The 21,820-nt window shown below is 34.9% G+C and overlaps 1 protein-coding gene across 4 annotated transcripts in view; it reads right to left on the bottom strand.

Annotated features, from left to right (window-relative positions):
• The window catches only part of EPHA6 (EPH receptor A6), a gene marked incomplete at its 5' end in the record, with an annotated part of 867,182 nt that overhangs the window by 514,840 nt on the left and 330,522 nt on the right, over positions 1-21,820 (bottom strand). For all 4 annotated transcript variants that reach the window (XM_081234488.1, XM_081234490.1, XM_081234489.1 and 1 more), the window contains one exon: positions 8,224-8,379. In XM_081234488.1, the coding sequence (XP_081090614.1) occupies positions 8,224-8,379 (156 nt within the window). The remainder of the gene's footprint in view (positions 1-8,223; positions 8,380-21,820) is intronic.

The raw sequence follows: 21,820 nt of genomic DNA, 5'->3' as shown, positions 1-21,820 counted from the left end.
AATGAATAGATTAAAGCCAATTAATAAATCTTTCTCAAAAGGCATAGCACCGTAGGGATAATTATGAATGTTCTTTTTCCAATTATGGATTAGTCATGGTAAGTGGTCTGTTGTGTACAAGTAGATGACATTAAATGGGACAATTCTCTCTGAGTTCCAACTGAAGATGCCAAGAACAGATTCGCCCTGGTAGCAAGTGGTAATTCAATTCTTCAGAATCAGCAGAATAACCACTTAATATCGCTTCCTATGGAGGAACCTCTCCCAGGTAATTTGATAAAAGAACCTTGCCTGAAATAAAAATTAAAGTATTTATGTTTAGGAAACTCCATGAAGCTCAAGTGACATCGTACATCAGTGATCTGTATTAGGGAAACTGGGATTCATTACATACAGGTATGTATCCTATAATATAAGGATCATTTTATTTTAAAAATATACCACTGCCATACATAAAGTAAATATTTAGAGTTATTTTCCATGATGAGAACAAGTCTAGAATATAACACAGCCTGTTAAAGGTAATAAATCCATTTATGCAATATCTCCCATTCTGGCTTCTGTAAAATTGTGGCTGCTACCTTGTGTTTACAATCAGTCACCTAAGCAATCAGTTGCGCTTTTGCTTTTTCAGTTGTGAGACAGAAAAGCAAGGAACCAGAATGTTTTTTTTTTTCCAGGCAAAAGAAGCTTAGGGGAGAGAGAGGGAGGGAGGGAGAGAGAGAGAGAGAGAGAGAGAGAGAGAGAGAGAGAGAGGAAGTGAAAGTGAAATGAAAGCGATTGGGCAGAAAAAGAAAAGATAGCAAGTAGAGCAGGGGTATCTGTATAGGAGCATCCTATACCCACCCAGAGTGGAGGACCTGAGTAGGGCAGATGAAACAGGGAAGAACACCTTTCCTGATGCATCTCAACACAATATTTGTTCTATTCAAAGTTAAGAGTGAGAGAATAATGACTTTCTTAAATGGCCAATCATTCCAGAAATAAAGAAGCCATGTTTTACAATGTTAACCTTAGAGCAAAAATAAATTCAACTTTTACACTTTCATTCCAACCACTGTCACTGTATACCAAATATAAAGATAAAAAGACATGGTATTTGCCTATGTATTAAGAATGAAATTGGAAGAAACCATTTTACTAAGGTACTTGACTACATATTTAGACGACCAAGAAAAGTGAAATCCTTAATGATGTGCAAAAGTAGTACCCATATATATGATTTGCATTTTATGTTTTGAACTTTTCTAAGTAAGCAGCACAAATATGTGTTGAATGTGTTAATCTTCCAGCACCTGTTCAGTAACTAAAAAAATAAAATTCCTCCTATTGATTTAAACACATGAGAAACATCAAAATGAAAATGCATTGACTGTGGAATTACATTTGTCTAACTTTTTATGCATCCGTATATTAGACCCTCACTTCATTTCTCTCAGTCCTTTCATGCTCTCTGCCTTTCTTGCTTGACAAGTACTTTCTTAGTAACTTCTATAGTCCTTTGTTTCTCCAACCTTAGTGAGCATTTTTCCCTTCTGGCCTAGAAAAGCCTTAGACAGTTATTTTGATAACAGACTTCTTGGCAGGGAGCAGGGTCGCCTGGAGTGTTCTCCATGGCTCATCCTTTAAAGCACAGAACATACATTAATGAGTCACCTGAAAAATGAAATAAAATTAAGAGTTTATGGAGTAGATTAAGATAATAGGGAAAACACTTCAGCATTTCATTTTAAATTTCTTATTCTTAATTTCTTTAATATACTTTGCAGTTCATGTAAGAGAAGCACAATGAATGTTTTAAAAACATTGATTTTTGATTTTTAAAACAATGTTTTAAAAATCAAGAAGATCCAAACTTACAAGTATGTTGCTGATATAACTGGATATTAGGATTGTTTGAGAGATCCTAATATAGTTAAAATTAGAGATGGAGAAAGAGGACAAGGATGGACTTTGGATGTTTTTGGATTGACCTCTTACAATTTTGGCAAATAGGTGTTGGGCTTTGAAAGATGTTATGCAGAAGAAGTGGTAATATGATCAAGGTTTTGTTTTTGTTTAAAAATAATATTTTCTAATAGTTTGGAATATTTGGAGGGATGGAAGACTAAAGGAAGGAGACTTGCCAAAATATTATTAAATTAGCCCAAGAAAGAGTTGAGGGCCTTAACCAAAAGGAAAGGACCAGGAGTTGATATGAAGGAATGGACAGAAGGAATATTAAGAAGTAAAACTGACAAGCCTTGTGACTACTTGGGCACGCCAAGGGTAGGGACAGGGGTAATGATTCTAAGCTTTCTTGCTTGGATGCATGGGTAGATGAGGATTCACCAGGATATGGAAACAAGCTGGGATGGATGAGTAGGCTGAGGTAAGAAGTAATAAAATTGACTTTTGTAGGTGAGCTAAAATTATTAGTTTATTCATTCTTCGAATATTTATTTTGTGCCTAGTATTTGCCAGGTACTATTATTAGTGCTGGAGACACAGTAAAGAAAGAACATTCATGATCCCCTTGTAATCTACTATGGGTAGAATGACAATAAACAAGGAAGTGAGTGTAAAAATAAATCAGATATTTTCAAAGAGTGACATAATGCATAAAAAATAAAATATATGATATAGAAAACAGTAACTGGGAGGGATTCTATTTTTGAACAGGTGATCAGGAAATGCCTGTCCTAAGAATTGACATTTGAGCCTGACTGCCAAAAAGAAAACAACCACAAGAGGACCTAAAGGGAGAACACTTGGAGTAGAGGAAATTGCTGACATTAAGGATGAGAACAAGTACAGCATCATGGAAGTTCATGAGTTTAATAACCAAGGAGAGTATGGTATGATACAAGATCTGAGGTGTGGGCAGGTTTCTATGGGACATACAGGTTGTCAGATCCCGTAATTAGTTGGCTAGGTGACTTTGGACCTTAAGAGAGAAGATTGGGATATGGATAAAAATATAGGCATCATCTATTTACAGGTGTTAGTTGAAGTCATGCGATTAAGAACATGTGATGAGACAAGAAAGTTAAGAAAGGAGCATGAGAAAAATTAGTATTTAACAGGTGAGCAAAAGAAGAGAAACTATCCATGGTAACAAACACGATGTTCAGAAAATTAAGTGGGTAAAGGGGAGATTGCAAAGTCTTAGAATAAAAGAGAACAAATAGTTTCAAGAAAAAGGAAGAGATCAAGTTAGATGTCATGAATAACAAGACAAAAATGTTTCTAACACAATACAGCAAATAAGATCATTGGTGAATTTTTCTTACACAGTTTATTTTCTTACACAGTTCACACAAAGAAAAACATGATTGCAGGAGAGTGAAGAGCAAAAATTTGAATGTAGTAGAGTAAAACGTAAATTAAAAGTGTGTGAAGAAGTAGCCAAGCCGATGAAGAATGCTTTTTCAAGGTACTTGTTTTGGTAGAACAAGTATTGGACTGGGAACATTATTTAATGATAGAAGTTTGAGTACACTTATAGGTGGTGAGGAAGGAGTTAGTGGAAACAAAAAATCAAAAGAGGAAGTTAACAATAATAGCTCAGCCCAATAGATGGAAGGATTTGATCACCCCTCCACAGCCAATATTTGAGGGATTAGCTTTGATTATGAGACATCTTTTTTTAAACTGTAGCCATTTGAAACACCTAAAAATCTTTATGTGTACCCCTCATCAAAGAAGATATACTGATGGCAAATAAGCATATGAACAGATGCCCCGCATCACACCATCAAGAAAATGCAAATTGAAACAACAATGATGTACCATTACACACCTATTAGAAATAACCAAAATCCAGAACACTGATAACATTAAATGCTGATGAGGATGTGCAGCAACAGGAACTCTCACACACTGTAGGAATGCAGAATAGTACAGTATGGTGGTTTCTTACAGAATTAAACATATTGTTACCGTATGATTCAGCAAACACACTCCTAGGTATTTACTCAAAGGAGATGAAAACTTATGTCCATCCAAAAACCTGCACATGCATGTTTATAGCAGTTTATTCATAATTGCTGAAACTGGAAAATAATCAAGCTGTACTTTAGTAGGTAAATGGATAAACAAACTGTGGTATATCCAGACAATGAAATATGATTCAGCACTGAAAATAGATGAGCTATCCAGCCTTGAAAAGACATGGAAGAACCCTAACTGCATATTACTAAGTGAAAGAAGCCAATCTGAAATCTTCTACTATATGATTAAAATTATATAACATATAGATATAGATATAGATATAGATATAGATATATAGATATAGATACAGCACAAAAATAAGTGGTTGCCATGGGTTGGTAGGAGGAAAGGATGAATATAGGCCCAGAGGATTTTAGGGCGCTGGAAATCCTGTGTATGATACTATTATGATTGATACATGTCATTACACTTTTGTCCAAACCCAAAGAATGTACAACACCAATAGTGAACCCTAGTGTAAACTATGGACTTTGGGTGACTATGATGTGTTAATACAGGTTCATCAAATATAACAAATGTACAATTCTGGTGGAGGATGTTGATAATGGGAACGCTATGCATGTCTGGGTTGGGAGGAGGGAGGTATATGGGAAATTTCTATACTTTCTCTTAATTTTGTTCTTAACCTAAAACTGCTCTAAAAATCAAATCTTAATGAAAATATTTATGTGATTATATCATATATATTATATGTCTCAAGATTATGAAATTAAAAAAAATACCTATCTCTACAGTGAAAATGCAAAGAAATTATAAAACTCTTAATGGTGAAGTCACATGCTTTGTTGTACCAGAAACTTAAGGGTTGCTGTTGTTTTGATGACAGTGCTAAGGAGCAGGGAAAGATCTCCTGAGTTCCTTAGAATCAAATCATTCATATGATTACATACAATACCTATCTAGGAGCTCTTTCCCTACTAGGCCATTTACTAGCCAAATGTCTTAGTCATTTTCAGTATTTTGGTCCTCCATTTTCTTTTAAACCCAAACATTCAAAATCTCCCTGCCCCTGATATCAAGTTAAAAAAAACAAAGCTTCCTTTTAAATGCCTGGAATATTCTCTGAAAGCAAAGCTTCAAATGCTAAGTCAAAAACAGCAGAAAGTGGGCTTCCCTTGTGGCGCAGTGGTTGAGAGTCCGCCTGCCGATGCAGGAGACACGGGTTCGTGCCCGGGTCCGGGAAGACCCCACATGCGGTGAAGCGGCTGGGCCCGTGAGCCATGGCCGCTGAGCCTGCGCGTCCAGAGCCTGTGCTACACAACGGGAGAGGCCACAACAGTGAGAGGCCCGCGTACAGCAAAAAAAATAATAATAATAAAATAAATAAATAAATAAAACCATTAGAATTTGGCTATTGTTTAGGTTAATGAAAAACGGAAAGGTTGACTGCTAATTTGATCCTTGGCCTCAAAAGTTCTGTATCTTGGTGAAGTTACCTTGGTCCTCTTAACTTTAACTGTTCAATGATCTCTTCTTGGCTTGCCATTTTCCTGGTTTTTCTTCCCTAACAATCTTATCTTTCAAGTTTTAGGAAGCATGATGCTTTGGAGTTTATGGTCCTTGCTTTTTCTGCATATATTATAATAATTGCTAGGGTCTCTCACCTAGTCAGAGTATAATTCATAAAACTTTACTTAGATATGCATAGAGGTAGAGGACTTAATATATTTTGTGAAAAGGTCTTACAAATTCAGTACGTTATTTCTTTCAATTTGTAGGAATGTAGATAATGGAAACTGTGAGCCCAGCATAATACTATCGACATAAAGTATTTAACAGCTTGAATACTAACTTATCAAATATTATTTCAAAATGAATTGTGAGAGAACAGCTTTCTGTATCAAACAATTATATAGCAGCTGCTATGTGCCAGGTATTATTCTTAGCACTTTTCAAATACTAACTTATTTAATCATTATAAATAACAACAGAATGAGGTAGGTACTGTTATTAACACTAAGAATGGCACAACAGAGGTTAAAGGGTTAAATAATTTGCCCAAGGCTACATAGCTAGTAAGTACCAAAGCCAAGGTTTACACTCAGATAATTTGACTCTAAAAGATGGTGAACTTACTAGTACACCATGCTAAGTTTTTGCTAAAACAAGGAAAAGAAGTCCTCAAGGAAGTAGCAGAGAGAAGCCTTGAGAGTGGCTGGACGAGGGGAGATCTGACAAAAGTTTTCACCTTTCTTTGGAGTTCTCTCTTTTAATCTCTATGGCAATACAGCATGCTGTTCCCTGTCTAAAGCTCTGCTCAGCGATGACCAGAATTAAACTTCTCTGCTTCCATTTAGCACAGTTAAAGCAGGCTAGCATAATTGCAAACATAACTTACAATACCAAGCATAAAAAAGTTTTTTTTAAAGAGAGAAAATCCGAGAAACATAAAATGTTAAGCTAATAAGTAAACATATCAGATTCAACAATGACTGAGGTTCATAGACCTTATTATATCCCATATTTATTTCCTTAATAGTTTCTCACTCCAGAGAACTAAACCTCCCCAACTACCTACTCTATCACCTCATTGAAGGGTTATATTGATGGGAAACAATTTATTCCTTCATTTTGGCGATCGTCTATTTATGACCTTTTAAGAAAATAAAAATTGCAGATTCTTCTCTATCACTCTCCTAGGAAGTCCATTTAGTTTCTGATGTAGGTTTTCATGGATTCTTGCCTGGCACAACTGTAGCCATTGGAAACGCTACCATCTACCTAAGCTGGAGCACGTTGTCCACAATATAATATAATAATATACAGCAATTGTGCAAAAAGGATTACATATAAATAGTAATTGAAATCTTTTCCTGTTCAAAACTATTTCCACAATTAGGTGAGAAATTATATTTAGAATTTTCCTTTTCCTACTTATAAACTTACTAGAAAAAAAAATCTAGGTAGCACTTTTTCAGGCTACAATTTTTTGAAGAAAGTAGTCACTCAGCACTTACAGTCAGAAAGCAAAAATTACATCTACTAATGAATGTGTTGTATTTTTATTAAATGTATTCTATAAAACTATTATATATATATATATATTTTGTTTGTTTGTTTGTTTGTTTGTTTTTTTGCGGTACACGGGCCTCTTACTGTTGTGGCCTCTCCCGTTGCGGGAGCACAGCCTCTGGACACGCAGGCTCAGTGGCCATGGCTCACAGGCCCAGCCGCTCCACGGCATGTGGGATCTTCCCGGTCCGAGGCACGAACCCATGTCCCCTGCATCGGCAGGCGGACTCTCAACCACTGCGCCACCAGGGAAGCCCTATTTTATATTTTATAAGTCTGTAGTACTGTATACAAATCTATAAGCTGCATCAGTTAAAAGAAATGGAACATCTCCACTGTCTCTAAGGAATATGTGGCATTACATAATTTTCAATCCATTTTTGCCCCTATAGAATTATATAAGATAAGCAACATTTTGGCACCAAATCAACAAGAAGGCAAATTTTCACTATATCTTATTGATGTATTTAACAAGACTTTTATAACTAAGAGGTGACACTTTACTTTTGCATACCTTAGCAATGCATTAATATATTCACTTTTATTTTTATAGTGCAGATAATTTATGATACTTTAATAATAGGAGAATACAAATAATTTAAAATTCTTGGTGCATGCATTAAAATGACCTTCACATTTAGATTTAATATTCTGTTGGTTCCAACCCCAAAATTAGAGAGAAAGTGAGAGGTGAAATGTGGACAAACTCAAAAATATCTTCCTTTAAGGACAAATGTCAAGGAAAACTCGAACTTTTCTATATAACAATACTATATAACAATAGCACAATGACTTTCAAAGTTCCATACTGAAGTTCCCACACACACCAAATGATGTTCCTAAACTGATGTGCCCTCAAAAGTTCAAGGGTTGAAACAAAAAACAGAAGTTTTGCTTATAGAGCTTCAAAAAGCCTTAAACTGCTTTAACTTCCTAAGGACAGATTATGCCTAGGAAAAATTCGCAGGGCCTCCAAATCAAGGTTGGTATATGCATGTCAGTGATCAACGTGATTTTTGAGGAATAAATACGTTCTTTGCAAGCAGCTGAAAAGCAATTATGCTAAGAAAGACAGAGAAACTTTTTCCTTGACTATTATCAAAGACAAATAGCCTTGATGGCATACGATTTTGTATAGTCACTTTTTAAAAAAATTTAGAATAAAAAGACCAAAAGAGTTGGAAACAGGATTTTCAAATGCAAAATGGACAGACTTACTGGTACATGCCATGGAAGGTGGGTCCTGTTCAGCTCGAAAGTAACCCTTTTCACACTGACAGACAGAAGTTGCTTCCATGTAGGTTAAACTGTGTGGAGGACATTTAGAACACTTTGTGTTGCCAGCAAATGCTTTATAGAATCCTGGTCTGCAAGCTGTGAACATAGGAAAAACAATATTTTTTATTATCGCTTGAGTTATTTTATTTGTACGTGTATAACATATTTTAACTTATACACACTTTGGATGTCAGAGTTCAGTTCACACATACACAGAAAAGTCAATAAATACATGCTAATATTAATGAATGAAATTAGTAATTCAAAATAAGTTACCCAATGGGGACTTCATATTTTAGCTGAGGTTGCTACTTTAAAAAGGCATACTTGAAACACAGATATGCAAAATAACAGTGCTTACCAAAGTATGGGGCTGCCCACATTAGGGAGACGATTGTGTAGCTCTGGGAGATGGCATTAAATAACATTGAATCACACTCTTTAAAATTGATTTCCATTCCATTTCTCTCTCAGCTCTTCTGAGTATTTAAGGAGAAAGTCCCAGGGTAGTGTGGGTATATCTTTAACATCTTCCTTACTGGCTAAATATTTTTTGAACAAAATGAGACCTGGCCTTAGACTCAGAGATTGTAGCAGGACATAGCTATAGTTTGATAACACTGCTTCATTTTTATCAAGAGCATTTTTTATTTTTCTGTGGCAAACAATTTTCTATTTATTATATTGAAATAAATTCATTTAAAAACTTAAGTTTAAAGGTGGGTAGACAAAATATCAAGTAAATAAGGTATGTTTGTTATACACATATGACAAAAATCATGAAAACTGTAGGCTACTGGCTAAATTTTCACAAAACATAATGAAAATTAAATGTAAGTGACTAAAGTTATGCTATCAAATGTTTCATTTTGTATTCACTTAAATCCATGTTGTGATTTTCTCTGAACATTTTCATAGGAATGGAAGACCTACAAAAAAGGATCCTACGATAAGTTACACATCCGGGGTCCTGAATGGTGGGAGGCTTAATTGTTTCTAGTCTCAAAGAAATGACTGCTGGCCACTTTCTAAATTAAAACTGTTATACAAAATAAAAGAAGTGTAATTTTCCAGTGACAAATATTATGTTAAAAAATATCTTAACAAGCTATGTATTTTAACTCAACACATTTTCACAAAATGTTCTGTGTAAAAATAAACAAGAATCTTAATTTAACAATTATGAATCTATGAGTAAGGCTTCTGCTTATATATTCAGGAAGGAAAAAAGTATTTGAAATCTAATACATATTTTATATTTAGAGCACATTCCAATTAAAACTAGCTACATTTCAAGCATGCAATAACCTCATGTGGCTGGCTAGTGGCTACCATATTGGATAGTGCAATTTTGAACACAGAAATCTGTTCATTACATCCCCTTGTATAAAAAACTTTGATGACTTCCCATCATCTTTACATTAAAGTTTAAAATATTTACCTTGGATTACAAGTTCACCCATGGCTTGCCTACAGTTCACCCATGGCTTCACCTTGCCTACAGTTCCAACCACATCAGATAAAGCTGCTCCCCTCTCAAACTCCCTCTGTTAAGGCTTTGCCCTTCTACTGTCTATTCTCAACTCAGCAAGCAGTGATCTTAGAAAATATATCAGATCATTTTATCACTGGGCTCTGGGCCTTCCGATGGCTTTCCGTTCTCCTAGAGTAAAGCCAACTGCCCTATTAATTGCCTACTAAGCATTGCATGATTTTGCTCCCCATCCATTCCCTGTGACCCTGCTTTGCAGCTTCTACCTCTTCTTTTGTATCAAGTAGTCTGCTCCAGCCACACTGGCCTCCTTCAGAATCTTGGGCATCCAAAGCATTCTCCTGCCATTGGGCCTTTAGTATTTGCTCTTATCCAGCTGTCTGTATGGTTTTCTCCCTCCCTTACATCAGGTCTTTATTCAAACATTACTGTATTAATACAGCCTTCCCTGATTCCCCTTTTTATATTGCAACTCCTGCTACATCCTACCTGAGTAATCCATATTACTCTCCATTCTTATTCCTGTCTTCAAAGAACTTAACAACATCTGACACTCGATAAGTTTAATTTTTTAAGCCATTTCCCCTTAAAATGTATGCTCTATGTGGGCAGAGATTTTTTTTTTTTTGTCTGTTTTGTTTACTGAAGTGTCTCCAGGGCCTAGAACAGTATCAGGCATTACTTGGCCCTCAATGAGTATTTGGTAAATGAATGAATGAATGAATGAATTGCTGAGGGACTCTGTTAATTTCTGAGTTTACTATGCTCTTTGTTCTGCTTTGAGCCTTTTCCTCTGTTGAAAAATCTGTTCTCTCTATCCCCACCCTATGACCCATTCATCTTGCTGACTCTGAGTCATCTTTCAAGTCTGACTTCTTTTAGAAAGCTCTACCTGACTCCCTAGACTAGTTTTTCTAAGCACCTGTGCCTTTTCCATGTTAGTAATCCCTTGGCAGTTATTTGTTTAATGGCTGTAAGTGCCAAAAGGACAGATTGGCACAGTGCTTGTCATAAAGTTCGTGCTTGGTACTTATTTGTTTTATTGAATTGGACAGCATGTGAGTACTCTGTTAATTAAATTCCTGCAGAAGATAATGCATGTCTACTCAGTGCACGTTCTGATCATGGCATCTCACTACAAATTTATAGATTTTTTTTGGCTTGTGGCATTACTCTAAGTAAGGGATGGAAGCAGGTCGTAAAAATCTTGAAACTGATTCAACTACAACTCAAGAATGATTATTTTAATATTCCAATTGAAACAAAATCTTTCCAATTGAAATTACTATCCATGTGAATTTTTTTTTTTTGCCTACTGCAAAACTACAAATACAAATTGGATATTGTTGCAGTAACTCTCAAGTCTATCCCTGATTTCAAATGCTTGTTAACTCAAAATTGTCCTTGAAAACCTTAAAATTTTGAACTTATAAAATATATTTGGATTCTTAAATTACTACCTTATTTTAATATTAGGGCTTAGTCTACAATTTCATTTAAACATTAAGGATGATGTTGTTAAAATGTTAGAAAACCACTGTTGTAGGCAGTAACATTCTTCTTATATAGCACACATTAATGGTATACAGCATGCACCTCTGTTTTTAGCCTGAATCATATTATACAACCACTTGATCACGCTATCACCTCAACTTCTTGTAACTGCCACAAGCCAGACATGGGCCTTACCATTCTTATACCTACAATGCTTTAGAATATTTTGAGTATATATTTAAGTTTTTATAAATGCCTGAAAAGTTGAATGAGTGAATAAATAAGTGATTAATTCACTGATGTCTAATATGAGATTACTATAATTCTGTAAATGGAATGAACATGCTATATATCTTTTAGTTAGTACTTTTACATTTTTTTTGTATTTGTTAAAAATGGGATATCAGTCCCTATGTCTTGAGAACTTTTAAATTACTTTCTTATACATCCCTTCTTTCTCTACGACTTCCTTATTTCTCTGTTTATAGGGTATGTGAACTTCATTTCCAAAAAACAAACCACCCAAAATAAGAATGTTTCCCAACATATATCAATACTGCAGATGGAAAGTAAAATATTATCTGATTCAGTGGTTTCTAATGTTTTCTTTTAGAAGAAGCTATTCAGATATCGACCTTCAGATTAAACCTTCATTTTAGTACCTCTCAATTTCTCTATATTTCTATATTCAAAACATTCATGACAACATATACATATAGATATATATTTGAGATAATAACATGTATGTTCTTTTTGTATGAACATTTACTTTAAAATGTCATTTAGAAATCTGGCTTATTTCCACCTTTTCTTCCTTCTTTCCTCTTCAAATATCATTTTCCTAAAATGTCAACACACTGCTGTGTAGATATATGTTTACATATTTATGAACAGAAGGATTTAGTGTTATTGATTTTTCAATATTGAGCTAATATCAATAAACTTTAGATTGTTTTCATCAATTATCAAGTATAACATGGAAATCTCTCCAGGTCAATGGTTGTATTTAAGTCACTGTGATGTATCTGTAGTATATGTGTCAACAATCTCCCACTTGGAAGAAATACTTTATAAACTATGCTGCAGTAAATATCCCCATGATGATACTTATATTTCAGTTCCCAAGAATAGACACTCTGGGCCAGGGTATGTTTATTATTTGTTTTAACACATATTTCCACGTTACATTCCTAAACATTTCTAAAATGCACAATAATGTAAGTGAGCACCCTAACCTTTCACCCTGCTAATCCCTATAATTAATGTTAGTCACTCTTTTACCTTTTGACAGTATGAGGAGTTAAATATTGTTACTTTAATTGAAGTTTCCTAATTGCCACTAATGCTCCACATTTTTTTCATATTTTTATTGGTCATTTGTTTATACTTTTCTATGAATTGCCTTTTATATCCTTTGTTCTTTTTCTATTGGTTGCTTATCTTCTATTAATTTATTGGGTTGACCAAAAAGTTCATTCAGGTTTTTCCATAACATCTTACAGAAAAACCTAAATGAACTTTTTGGCCAACCCAATATAAGTGCTATTTATTAGCAATATTAATTTTATGTTTGTCATTTTTGTTATATATATTTTTGTATCAATTTTCTAATGATGTGCGTAAAAGTCACATTCACAATAGCATAAAAAACAGTAAAATACTTAGGCATAAATTTAATCAAGGAAGTGAAAGACCTGTACAAAGAAAACTGCAATATTTTGATAAAGAAATTGAAGAGAATACAAAAAAATGGAAAGATATCCCATGTTCATGGATTGGAAGAATTAATATTGTTAAATTGTCCACACTACGTGAAAGCAACTAAAGATTCAATGCAATCCCTATCAAAATTCCAATGGCATTTTTCATAGAAATATAAAAAACAATCCTAAAATTTATGGAATCACAAAAGACCCCGATAGCCAAAGCAATTCTGAGAAAGAATAACAATGCTAGAGGCATCACACTTCCTGATTTCAAACTATACTACAAAGTTATATGAATTGAAACAGTATGGTACCAGCATAAAAATGCACACATAGGCCAGTAGAACAGAATAGAGGGCTCCAAAATAAACTCCTACATAAACAATCAAATATATATTTCAAGGGAGCTAAAAATACTCAATGGCAAAAGGATAGTCTCTTCAATAAATGATGGATAACAACATACAGAAAAGTGAACTTGGACTTGACCAGACACCACTCACAAAAATTAACTCAAAATGAATTAGAAACTTAAACATAAAACCTGAAACTGTAAAACTTCTAGAAGAAAACATAGTGGAAAATCTCCTTGATATAGGTCTTGGCAATGATTTTTTTAGAATATGACAGCAAAAGCACCAGCAACGAAAGCAAAAATAAACAGTGGGACTACATCAAACTAAAGAGCTTCAGCGCAGCAAAAAAACAATAAAAATAATGAAAAGGCAACCTATAGAATGGGGCAAAATATTTGCAAACCATATATCTGATATATCTGATAAATATAAAATATATAAAGAACTCACACAACTCAGTAACAACAACAGCAACAACAATCAAAAACGTACAGTTAAATAAAAAATAGGCAGAGGAACTGAACAGACATTTCTTTAAAGAAGATATACAAATGTCCAACAGGTACATGAAAAGATGCTCAATATCACTAGTCATCAGGGAAATGTAAATGAAAACCACAAGGATATATCACCTCACAAGTGTTAGAATGGCAATTACCAAGAAGACAAGAGATACATGATGGCAAGGATGTAAAGAAAAGGGAACCCTTGTGTACTGCTGGTGGGAATGCAAATTGGTGCAGCCAATATGGAAAACTGTATGGATGTTCCTCAGAAAATTAAAAATAGAGCTACCATGTGACCCAGCAATCTGTTTCTGGGTATACATCCAAAGGAAATAAAAACAGGATATGAAAAACTTATCTGCACTCCCATGTCCATTACAGCATTATTCTCAATAGCCAAGATATGGAAAAAATCTGTGTGCATCAACAGATGAATGGATAAAGAAGATCTACAGTGATTCTATATTTTAGTTGAAAGTGATGCTACCCCTTTGGGGGACTATTTGGCAGTATCTACTATAGAGGAACATACACATATCTTCGGACAATTCCACTCCTTGGTATTTACCCAACAGAACAGTACGAAGTGAAAGTAGCTTCTCTTCCTACAGGCAGTCATACCAAGTTCCATTGCTAAGTGAGCTACCACTTCTCCATTTGATTTTCATTTTCTGCAATTTTGTTGACATGTTGACCTTTCTCACGTGACGTATTTTCTTCTCCCTTACTTTGCCCTTGTTAGTGTAAACCTTCTATATTCTCTTACTCATTTTGGTGAAGTTTCCTGAGGAAATGGAGTTAAATCTATATGTTTAATCAACTATGTTTAAAGAATTTTAGACTTTACTAAATTTCTAATCATATAATTGGAGTGAGTATATTTAATTGAGAATAAGAAAATTACCAACAAATTATTTATGATATATATGAAATGATTTTTTTAATTTTCTGGTGTCATGTACTTATGATAAAAGTAGCAAGAATGCTAGAAAAATAAATACAGGGCTTCCCTGGTGGGGCAGTGGTTAAGAATCCACCTGCCAATGCAGGGGACACGGGTTTGAGCCCTGGTCTGGGAAGATTCCACATGTCAAGGAGCAACTAAGCCCATGCACCCCAACTACTGAGCCTGCGCTCTAGAGCCCACAAGCCACAACTACTGAAGCCCGCATGCCACAACTACTGAAGCCCACATGCCTAGAGCCCATGCTCCGCAACAAAAGAAGCTACCGCAATGAGAAGCCTGTGCACCACAACGAAGAATAGCCCCTGCTCGCCACAACTAGAAGAAGCCCGCACGCAGGAACGAAGACACAACGCAGCCAAAGATAATAAATAAATAAAATTAAATAAAAAGAAAAATAAATACAATGTAATTTGGTAGTGGGGATCTATAAAATATAAAATATATATTTTCATCAAATTACATAATAAATAATCTAAGTTAAAACACAGTTTTCTATTTCAAAAAATACATTTATGATTTGAGGAACTTTAAGTGGTTGCCTAAAATAATGATAAAAGATGGGTTACACATTAAAAGGTACAAAGTAGTTTTTATAGAAAAGCATGTATTAAAGGCACATACATGAGTATAGTTATGAAATACCACAAATATTAATGAAGTACATACCTTGCCATATAATTTCCCTTATCAATGTTTGAAATTTCATTGTCCTCAGAAAATTAAATTCTCCGGGTATTGACTGGAATACAGTTGGAAAGTATTTTTATACACACACACACACACACACACACACAGATTTATGTCTGCTAAAACAAAATCAAGAAATGTGTGACCTGTTCTACACGTACTTTATTTTAAAAATTGAATTGTTAGGCTATATACTGCTAGCAATGATTTTTTAGGTTTATCTTTATTATCAAAGAACTTTAAGACAAAGGACCATGATAAATCCCAGTTGGTATATCATGCTGTGCAGTTCTCATCAGCTGATGAAATACTGAAATATGTGCTGTCTGACAGGAAGTGATATTAATATAATTGACTGCTTTTCCCTCATAGATTCTCAATAGTCTGTAAGTTTAGATAAACCTGAATGACTTATCAGTAAAATATGTGATGTGCATCATTTCTCAAAACATTAGAACTCAGGAAATTTAATAAACTGGGATAGGCAGTATCATTACTGTTTTCCTAGATATTGTTCTACAGTTATAGAAATTAAAATTTGCTGTCATGTAAGTAGAGAAGGCAGGGAAGATTGGAGAATTGAAAAACAAAAAGGAAAAAACCCTAAAACTTAAGGGTAAATAAGCATAAATATTTTCTTTTTTCAGAATAACCTATTAATAACTTACCAAAGAAAAATCTCAAGGCCAAATACAAGTTTATTAATAATAAACTGTGGGTTGTGCTTCAAAATATTCAACCTAATTTTCCTTGCAGGGGAGCTACTATGAAGTCCTCATGAAGGTAATATAAAAGTGTCCTGTTATGAATTCTAATTTCTTACTTCCACCAGAGAAATGTTAAAGTAGACTTTCTCTTGAATAAGCAAGTAAAAAAAAAAAAAAATCAGACCTACCTACAAAAATATACTGTAGGTTACATGACTTTCACCCTAAAGAATCAGAGGAAAGGACTCCAAAAAGTATGGAACACCACACCCTCTTTGACCTGTTTATCTGTTAACTCTGGGCACAATACCCCCTATTTGAGGACTCTGAAAAGTAAGTAGAAGCAGGCATACTGGAAAATACCAAAATATGTAGTACTACCTAACTGGCAATGAATTTGCCATCCTTCCCTCCCTCCCTCTTTCCTCTTTTCCCCAGTGCTTGGGGCTGGAGCCTGGACTGAATGGACTGGAAACCTGGAAATGCCCACCAGGTCACAGTCAGAGCTCCAGCTCTCTTTAGCTCTGGAAGTGGGAAATGGAATTCCTAATGCTCAGGAGAGAATGTGGAAATCCCTTCCCTCTTTGTTTCTTTCTTTCTCTCTCTCTCTCTCTCTCTCTCTTATTTTTTCCTGTTCTCTCATGCCCAACCCTCAAGTAATCATGCAGTAGACTGGTGGTGGTGGTCAGTAATGGGAGCCCACAGGAGCCAAAACTCTCAAGAAGGAAAAAACTTCCTCTTCCTTCACTGAAGCTGTGGTTCTGAGAGGGTAGAGTCCCATTTCTTTTTCTCTCTGTCCTCCTCTCACTTGGTCCTGGGTGTAGATCCAGTTGCAGAAGTTCACAGCAGAGTGGAACAAATAAAGCCCCAGCTGGCTTTCTAGACAAAGGACCTTAAAGAGGAGTCACAGAGATTCTGAAAGTACTGGGAAGAACATGGAGAGACAGGAGCTCAGGAAAGCAATTCCACACACTTGTTTATAAACTCCTGGGCTTTCTCCCAAACTGCACATCCTTGGAACTGATTCTATTTAACATATCAAAGACTTTGAGAACTGAACCAAAAGACTACCACCCAGGTCTCAGACAAGCAGTCTAAATTTTTGGTTAGGTAAAAGAGAGGACACCAACCTAGAAGATATATACTGTTTTTTGTTTGCTTGTTTTCTTATTATGTGACACAAAAACTTATAAACAGGGATATATACTGGCAAACCCAGGTAAGTTGCCATTAACAAGCATAAAGTGGATCTATTAGATCTTAGTTTTCCCTTCCACCATGTTTTCTCATTCACAGAGTCATGATTTATATGTTAAAGGTAATTTTCAAAAAGTGCTTTTATTTGAGAGATGGACAAGTGTCAACAACAGAGCATTACTTGGAATATGATATCAGAAATACTTTAGGAGTCTGAGGCTGGTGACATGCAAAATTAAAATTCTAAAGGTGTCTCTAGTGTGAGAGTAAGGTGAGTGTTTTTATTCTGAGGTTAAGATAGGGTATGGAGACCAAAGGTTTATATTAGCAGTTTTTAGGATTAGACACCTTTTTCATTTTTATTACCAGTTTGAATACAATCTGGTAATAATAATGGCACAACATAAAAAGCTTACCATATTTTTTTCTAAAAATACAGATCACTTTTTAACTGTTCTATCATTCATTTCCTAATGCTATTTTTATTAACTTTGGTGCTCCTAGGTATATTTTAGTCAATCAAACTTAAGCCTGCATTAATACTACTTCCTTCCTATTTAACAGTCCTTTTAAAAAGTGTGCTTGTTGAGTCTATCATATTTTCAGGTACTTTGAAATGAGATGCTACTTAACTTTTTAGTCCCTCATCAGAGATTCTTATTCCTATTTCACTATTTTTTCTAGACATCCAGTAATGACAGTTTCCAACTGTGTCTTTCATTATTCCTTTTTTGCATATTCCTTAAGTCAGAGTAAATTTACTTTTCCAAATAAGTAAAACCATTGTCAAAGAGAAAACACCCCCTGATTCACTGTACTATGTATTAGTAATAACACCTACAGCAAAACCATTTATAATTATTGAGCATTCGGAATGAGTCAGATGTTGTGCAAAGCACTTTCTCTACAGTTTTTTAGTTATTCTTACAAAAATTAGCTACAAAGGATATGGCCTTTGGAACTAGATTACATGGCTTTGAGTTCTGCTTCTGTATTTTACTAACCCTGTCACTTCAGGCAACTTATTTTTCTGTGCATCATTTTTCTCATCTGTAAAATGGGGCACCTAACTGAGAGCTTGTTGTGAGGAGTTAATTAATTAATACATGTAAAGTGATCAGAAGCTTGCCTAGCTTATTATTATGAAGATGAGGAAACTGAAGTTAAGCGATATAAAGTAAGTTTCTATGACAGATTGTGTTTTCCAAAAATGGCTCCAACAGTATTTCCCACCCTATACTGGCTTCTGACTATGTCTCATAGATACTCTTTCCCATAGAGAGCTCAGGTTTATGTTCCCTCCTCTTAATCTGGGTGTGTTTGTAATTACAGTGAGTTCCTTTGGAATGGTTACTTTTAGAAGCTAGTCATCAGGCCAAGGGGAGGGTCAAGCAGCCATGAAGAGGCCCAGGTGGAGAACTTAGGCCTCTGGTGCATGGCTGTGGCTGAGCTCCCAGCTGACAGCCATCACCACCCTGTAAGCCAGGTAAGTGAGCTACCTGGGATGTAGATTCTCCAGGCCCTAGTGAAGCTGCCCCCAAGTTTGGGGGGGCACTTTCTTATGTAGATCTGAGAACCTGGAACACTTGCTGAAGGTCATATGGTAGAAGAGCCAAATTAAGGCCGATCTCCATTCCTATCCATAATCTGAGTTCTTATCATAGAGTAAGTTAGGTACCCATTGTATTTGGAACAGCATGCCTACTTTGTTATCTAGAGCAGTGAAGGATTGAACCACAACTTTTAAAGGACAATTGGTGATGGTATTTGGATTATAAATAACTGTTGTAATGAAAAATACTCTTTTGTGGGATTTAATTGACAGAGATAGCTTTAACTGATGGTTTCTTGTTCTCTTAGAAACTCTTTTGTGTAAGAAGCAAAATAAATATAATTTTATTCAGACCATTAGAAATAAAAATGTATTCCACAACACTTACTTCATAAAAAATGCTTTATGTATATATATCCCCTCATTTTATGGAAAAAGTAAGCAACACATTTTATCTTCCAATGTAGAATTGAAGAACAGACTCATCATAAAATGGCTTGTGTGCATGATTTCGACATTTTGACCAAACTCACTCATCACTGCTCAAAGTCTCATATACTCTGACACCTCAGTAAAGTTTGACAACCATATCTTCTGCTGGCTTAGCAACAAACTTACAATCCATTCTTTAATCTGACAGTTGTGAATGTCCTGCTGTCATGTATTTGTGGTATTTTTGTAGCTGAATAGTGCAAAAAACTAATGTAAAAATTATTAAACTATACACTATAAAATTTTTACTAACAAGAAGAACACATTTTCTTTTCATAGAGTTACTAAGGATATGGATATAACTGATATATAATCACAATTTATTGTCCACTACAAATTGGTGTTTTGCAAACATTATCATATTTAACTCTTACAAAAATTCAGTGATATACATATTAATATTTTCATCAGGCAAATGAAGAGACAAAAGCTCTAACAATTGCTCCAGGTCACATGTATGATAGATGAGCAAGCCAGGATTTGAAGACAGGTTACTGATTCTTTAGCCTAAACTTTGTTTTGGACAATACCTATCGTTATATGAATATAAATGTATATACACAAACATGCACATACAAATATATATTATATATACATATTTTTTATTCCCAGCAATACTTAGGCATATTTTTCTCCTCCTCTGTAAACTACCATTGAAATTATCATCTGAATCCCGCATTTTGACACTTGTTATTTCTAATTTGATATAAAGAGGCATGTCTTTTCAACTACATTGTAAATTACTTAAAAGTAAGGACTCTGTATACAGCATTGCACTGAGACAATACTACAGACAGAGCAGAGGATCAAACATAAGTTGTATGGATTATATATATACATAATTAATATACTTATTAGTTAAAATTATGTGTGAATATTATAGAATAAAGCTTAGCAAAGCAGATCTTCAAAATATTTATCATTTGTTTTCTTAAAAATTCTAAAGATAGAATACTATAACATGACATTAAATTTCTAAACGTAGTCCTCCATTTTACAGTTAAACTGTAGCACCTGAATTTCATAATGATATTTTGAATTTTACTTCATAATCAATATTGCAATTCATGTTTCTAAAGTTTTTCTGAACTACAAATAGAACTACCATATGACCCAGCAATCCCACTACTGGGCATATACCCTGAGAAAACCATAATTCAAAAAGAGACATGTACCAAAATGTTCATAGCAGCCCTATTTACAATAGCCCAGAGATGGAAACAACCTAAGTGTCCATCATCAGATGAATGGGTAAAGAAGATGTGGCACATATATACAATGGAATATTACTCAGCCATAAAAAGAAACGAAATTGAGCTATTTGTAATGAGGTGGATGGACCTAGAGCCTGTCATACAGAGTGAAGTAAGTCAGAAAGAGAAAGACAAATACTGCATGCTGACACATATATATGGAATTTAAGAAAAAAAAATGTCATGAAGAACATAGGGGTAAGACAGGAATAAAGACACAGACCTACTAGAGAATGGACTTGAGGATATGGGGAGGGGGAAGGGTAAGCTGTGACAAAGTGAAAGAGAGGCATGGACATATATACACTACCAAACATAAGGTAGATAGATAGCGGGAAGCAGCCGCATAGCACAGGGAGATCAGCTCGGTGCTTTGTGACCGCCTGGAGGGGTGGGATAGGGAGGGTGGGAGGGAGACGCAAAAGGGAGGGGATATGGGAACATATGTATATGTATAACTGATTAACTTTGTTATAAAGCAAAAAAATAAATAAATAAAAAAAATAAAAAATAAACTAAAGTTTTTTTGTATGTTTGTTTTTGTTTTGTTTTTGTTTGTGGTATGCGGGCCTCTCACTGTTGTGGCCTCTCCTGTTGCAAAGCACAGGCTCCAGACATGCAGGCTCAGCGGCCATGGCTCACGGGCCCAGCCACTCCATGGCATGTGGGATCTTCCCGGACCGGGGCAGGAACCCCTGTCCCCTGCATCAGCAGGCAGACTCGCAACCACTGTGCCACCAGGGAAGCCCTGTAAAGATTTTAATCAAAGTATAGTTCACTTAAAACATATTAGTTTCAGGTTTATAACACAGTGATTAGATATTTTTATAGCTTATACTGCATATAAAGTTAAATATTGGCCATATTGACTGTACTATACATTACATTATTGTATTTTATTTATTTTATACCTAGAATTTTGTACCTTTTAATCCCCTTCCCTTACTTTTCCTGTTCTCCATTTCCTCCCCCAACTGGTAACCACTAGTTAGTTCTCTGTATCTGTGAGTGTGTTTCTGTTTTGTTATATTCATTTATTGGTTTTATTTTTTAGATTCCACATATAAGTGAAAACATACAATATTTGTCTTTCAATCTATGACTTCTTTCACTAAGCATAATACTTTC

This window comes from Mesoplodon bidens, assembly GCF_964165515.1.
Source record: "Mesoplodon bidens genome assembly, chromosome: 5".
In the NCBI taxonomy this organism is placed as follows: domain Eukaryota; kingdom Metazoa; phylum Chordata; class Mammalia; order Artiodactyla; family Ziphiidae; genus Mesoplodon; species Mesoplodon bidens.
Note: the sequence above shows the minus strand (reverse complement) of the source record. Positions and strands in the feature narration are given on the sequence as shown.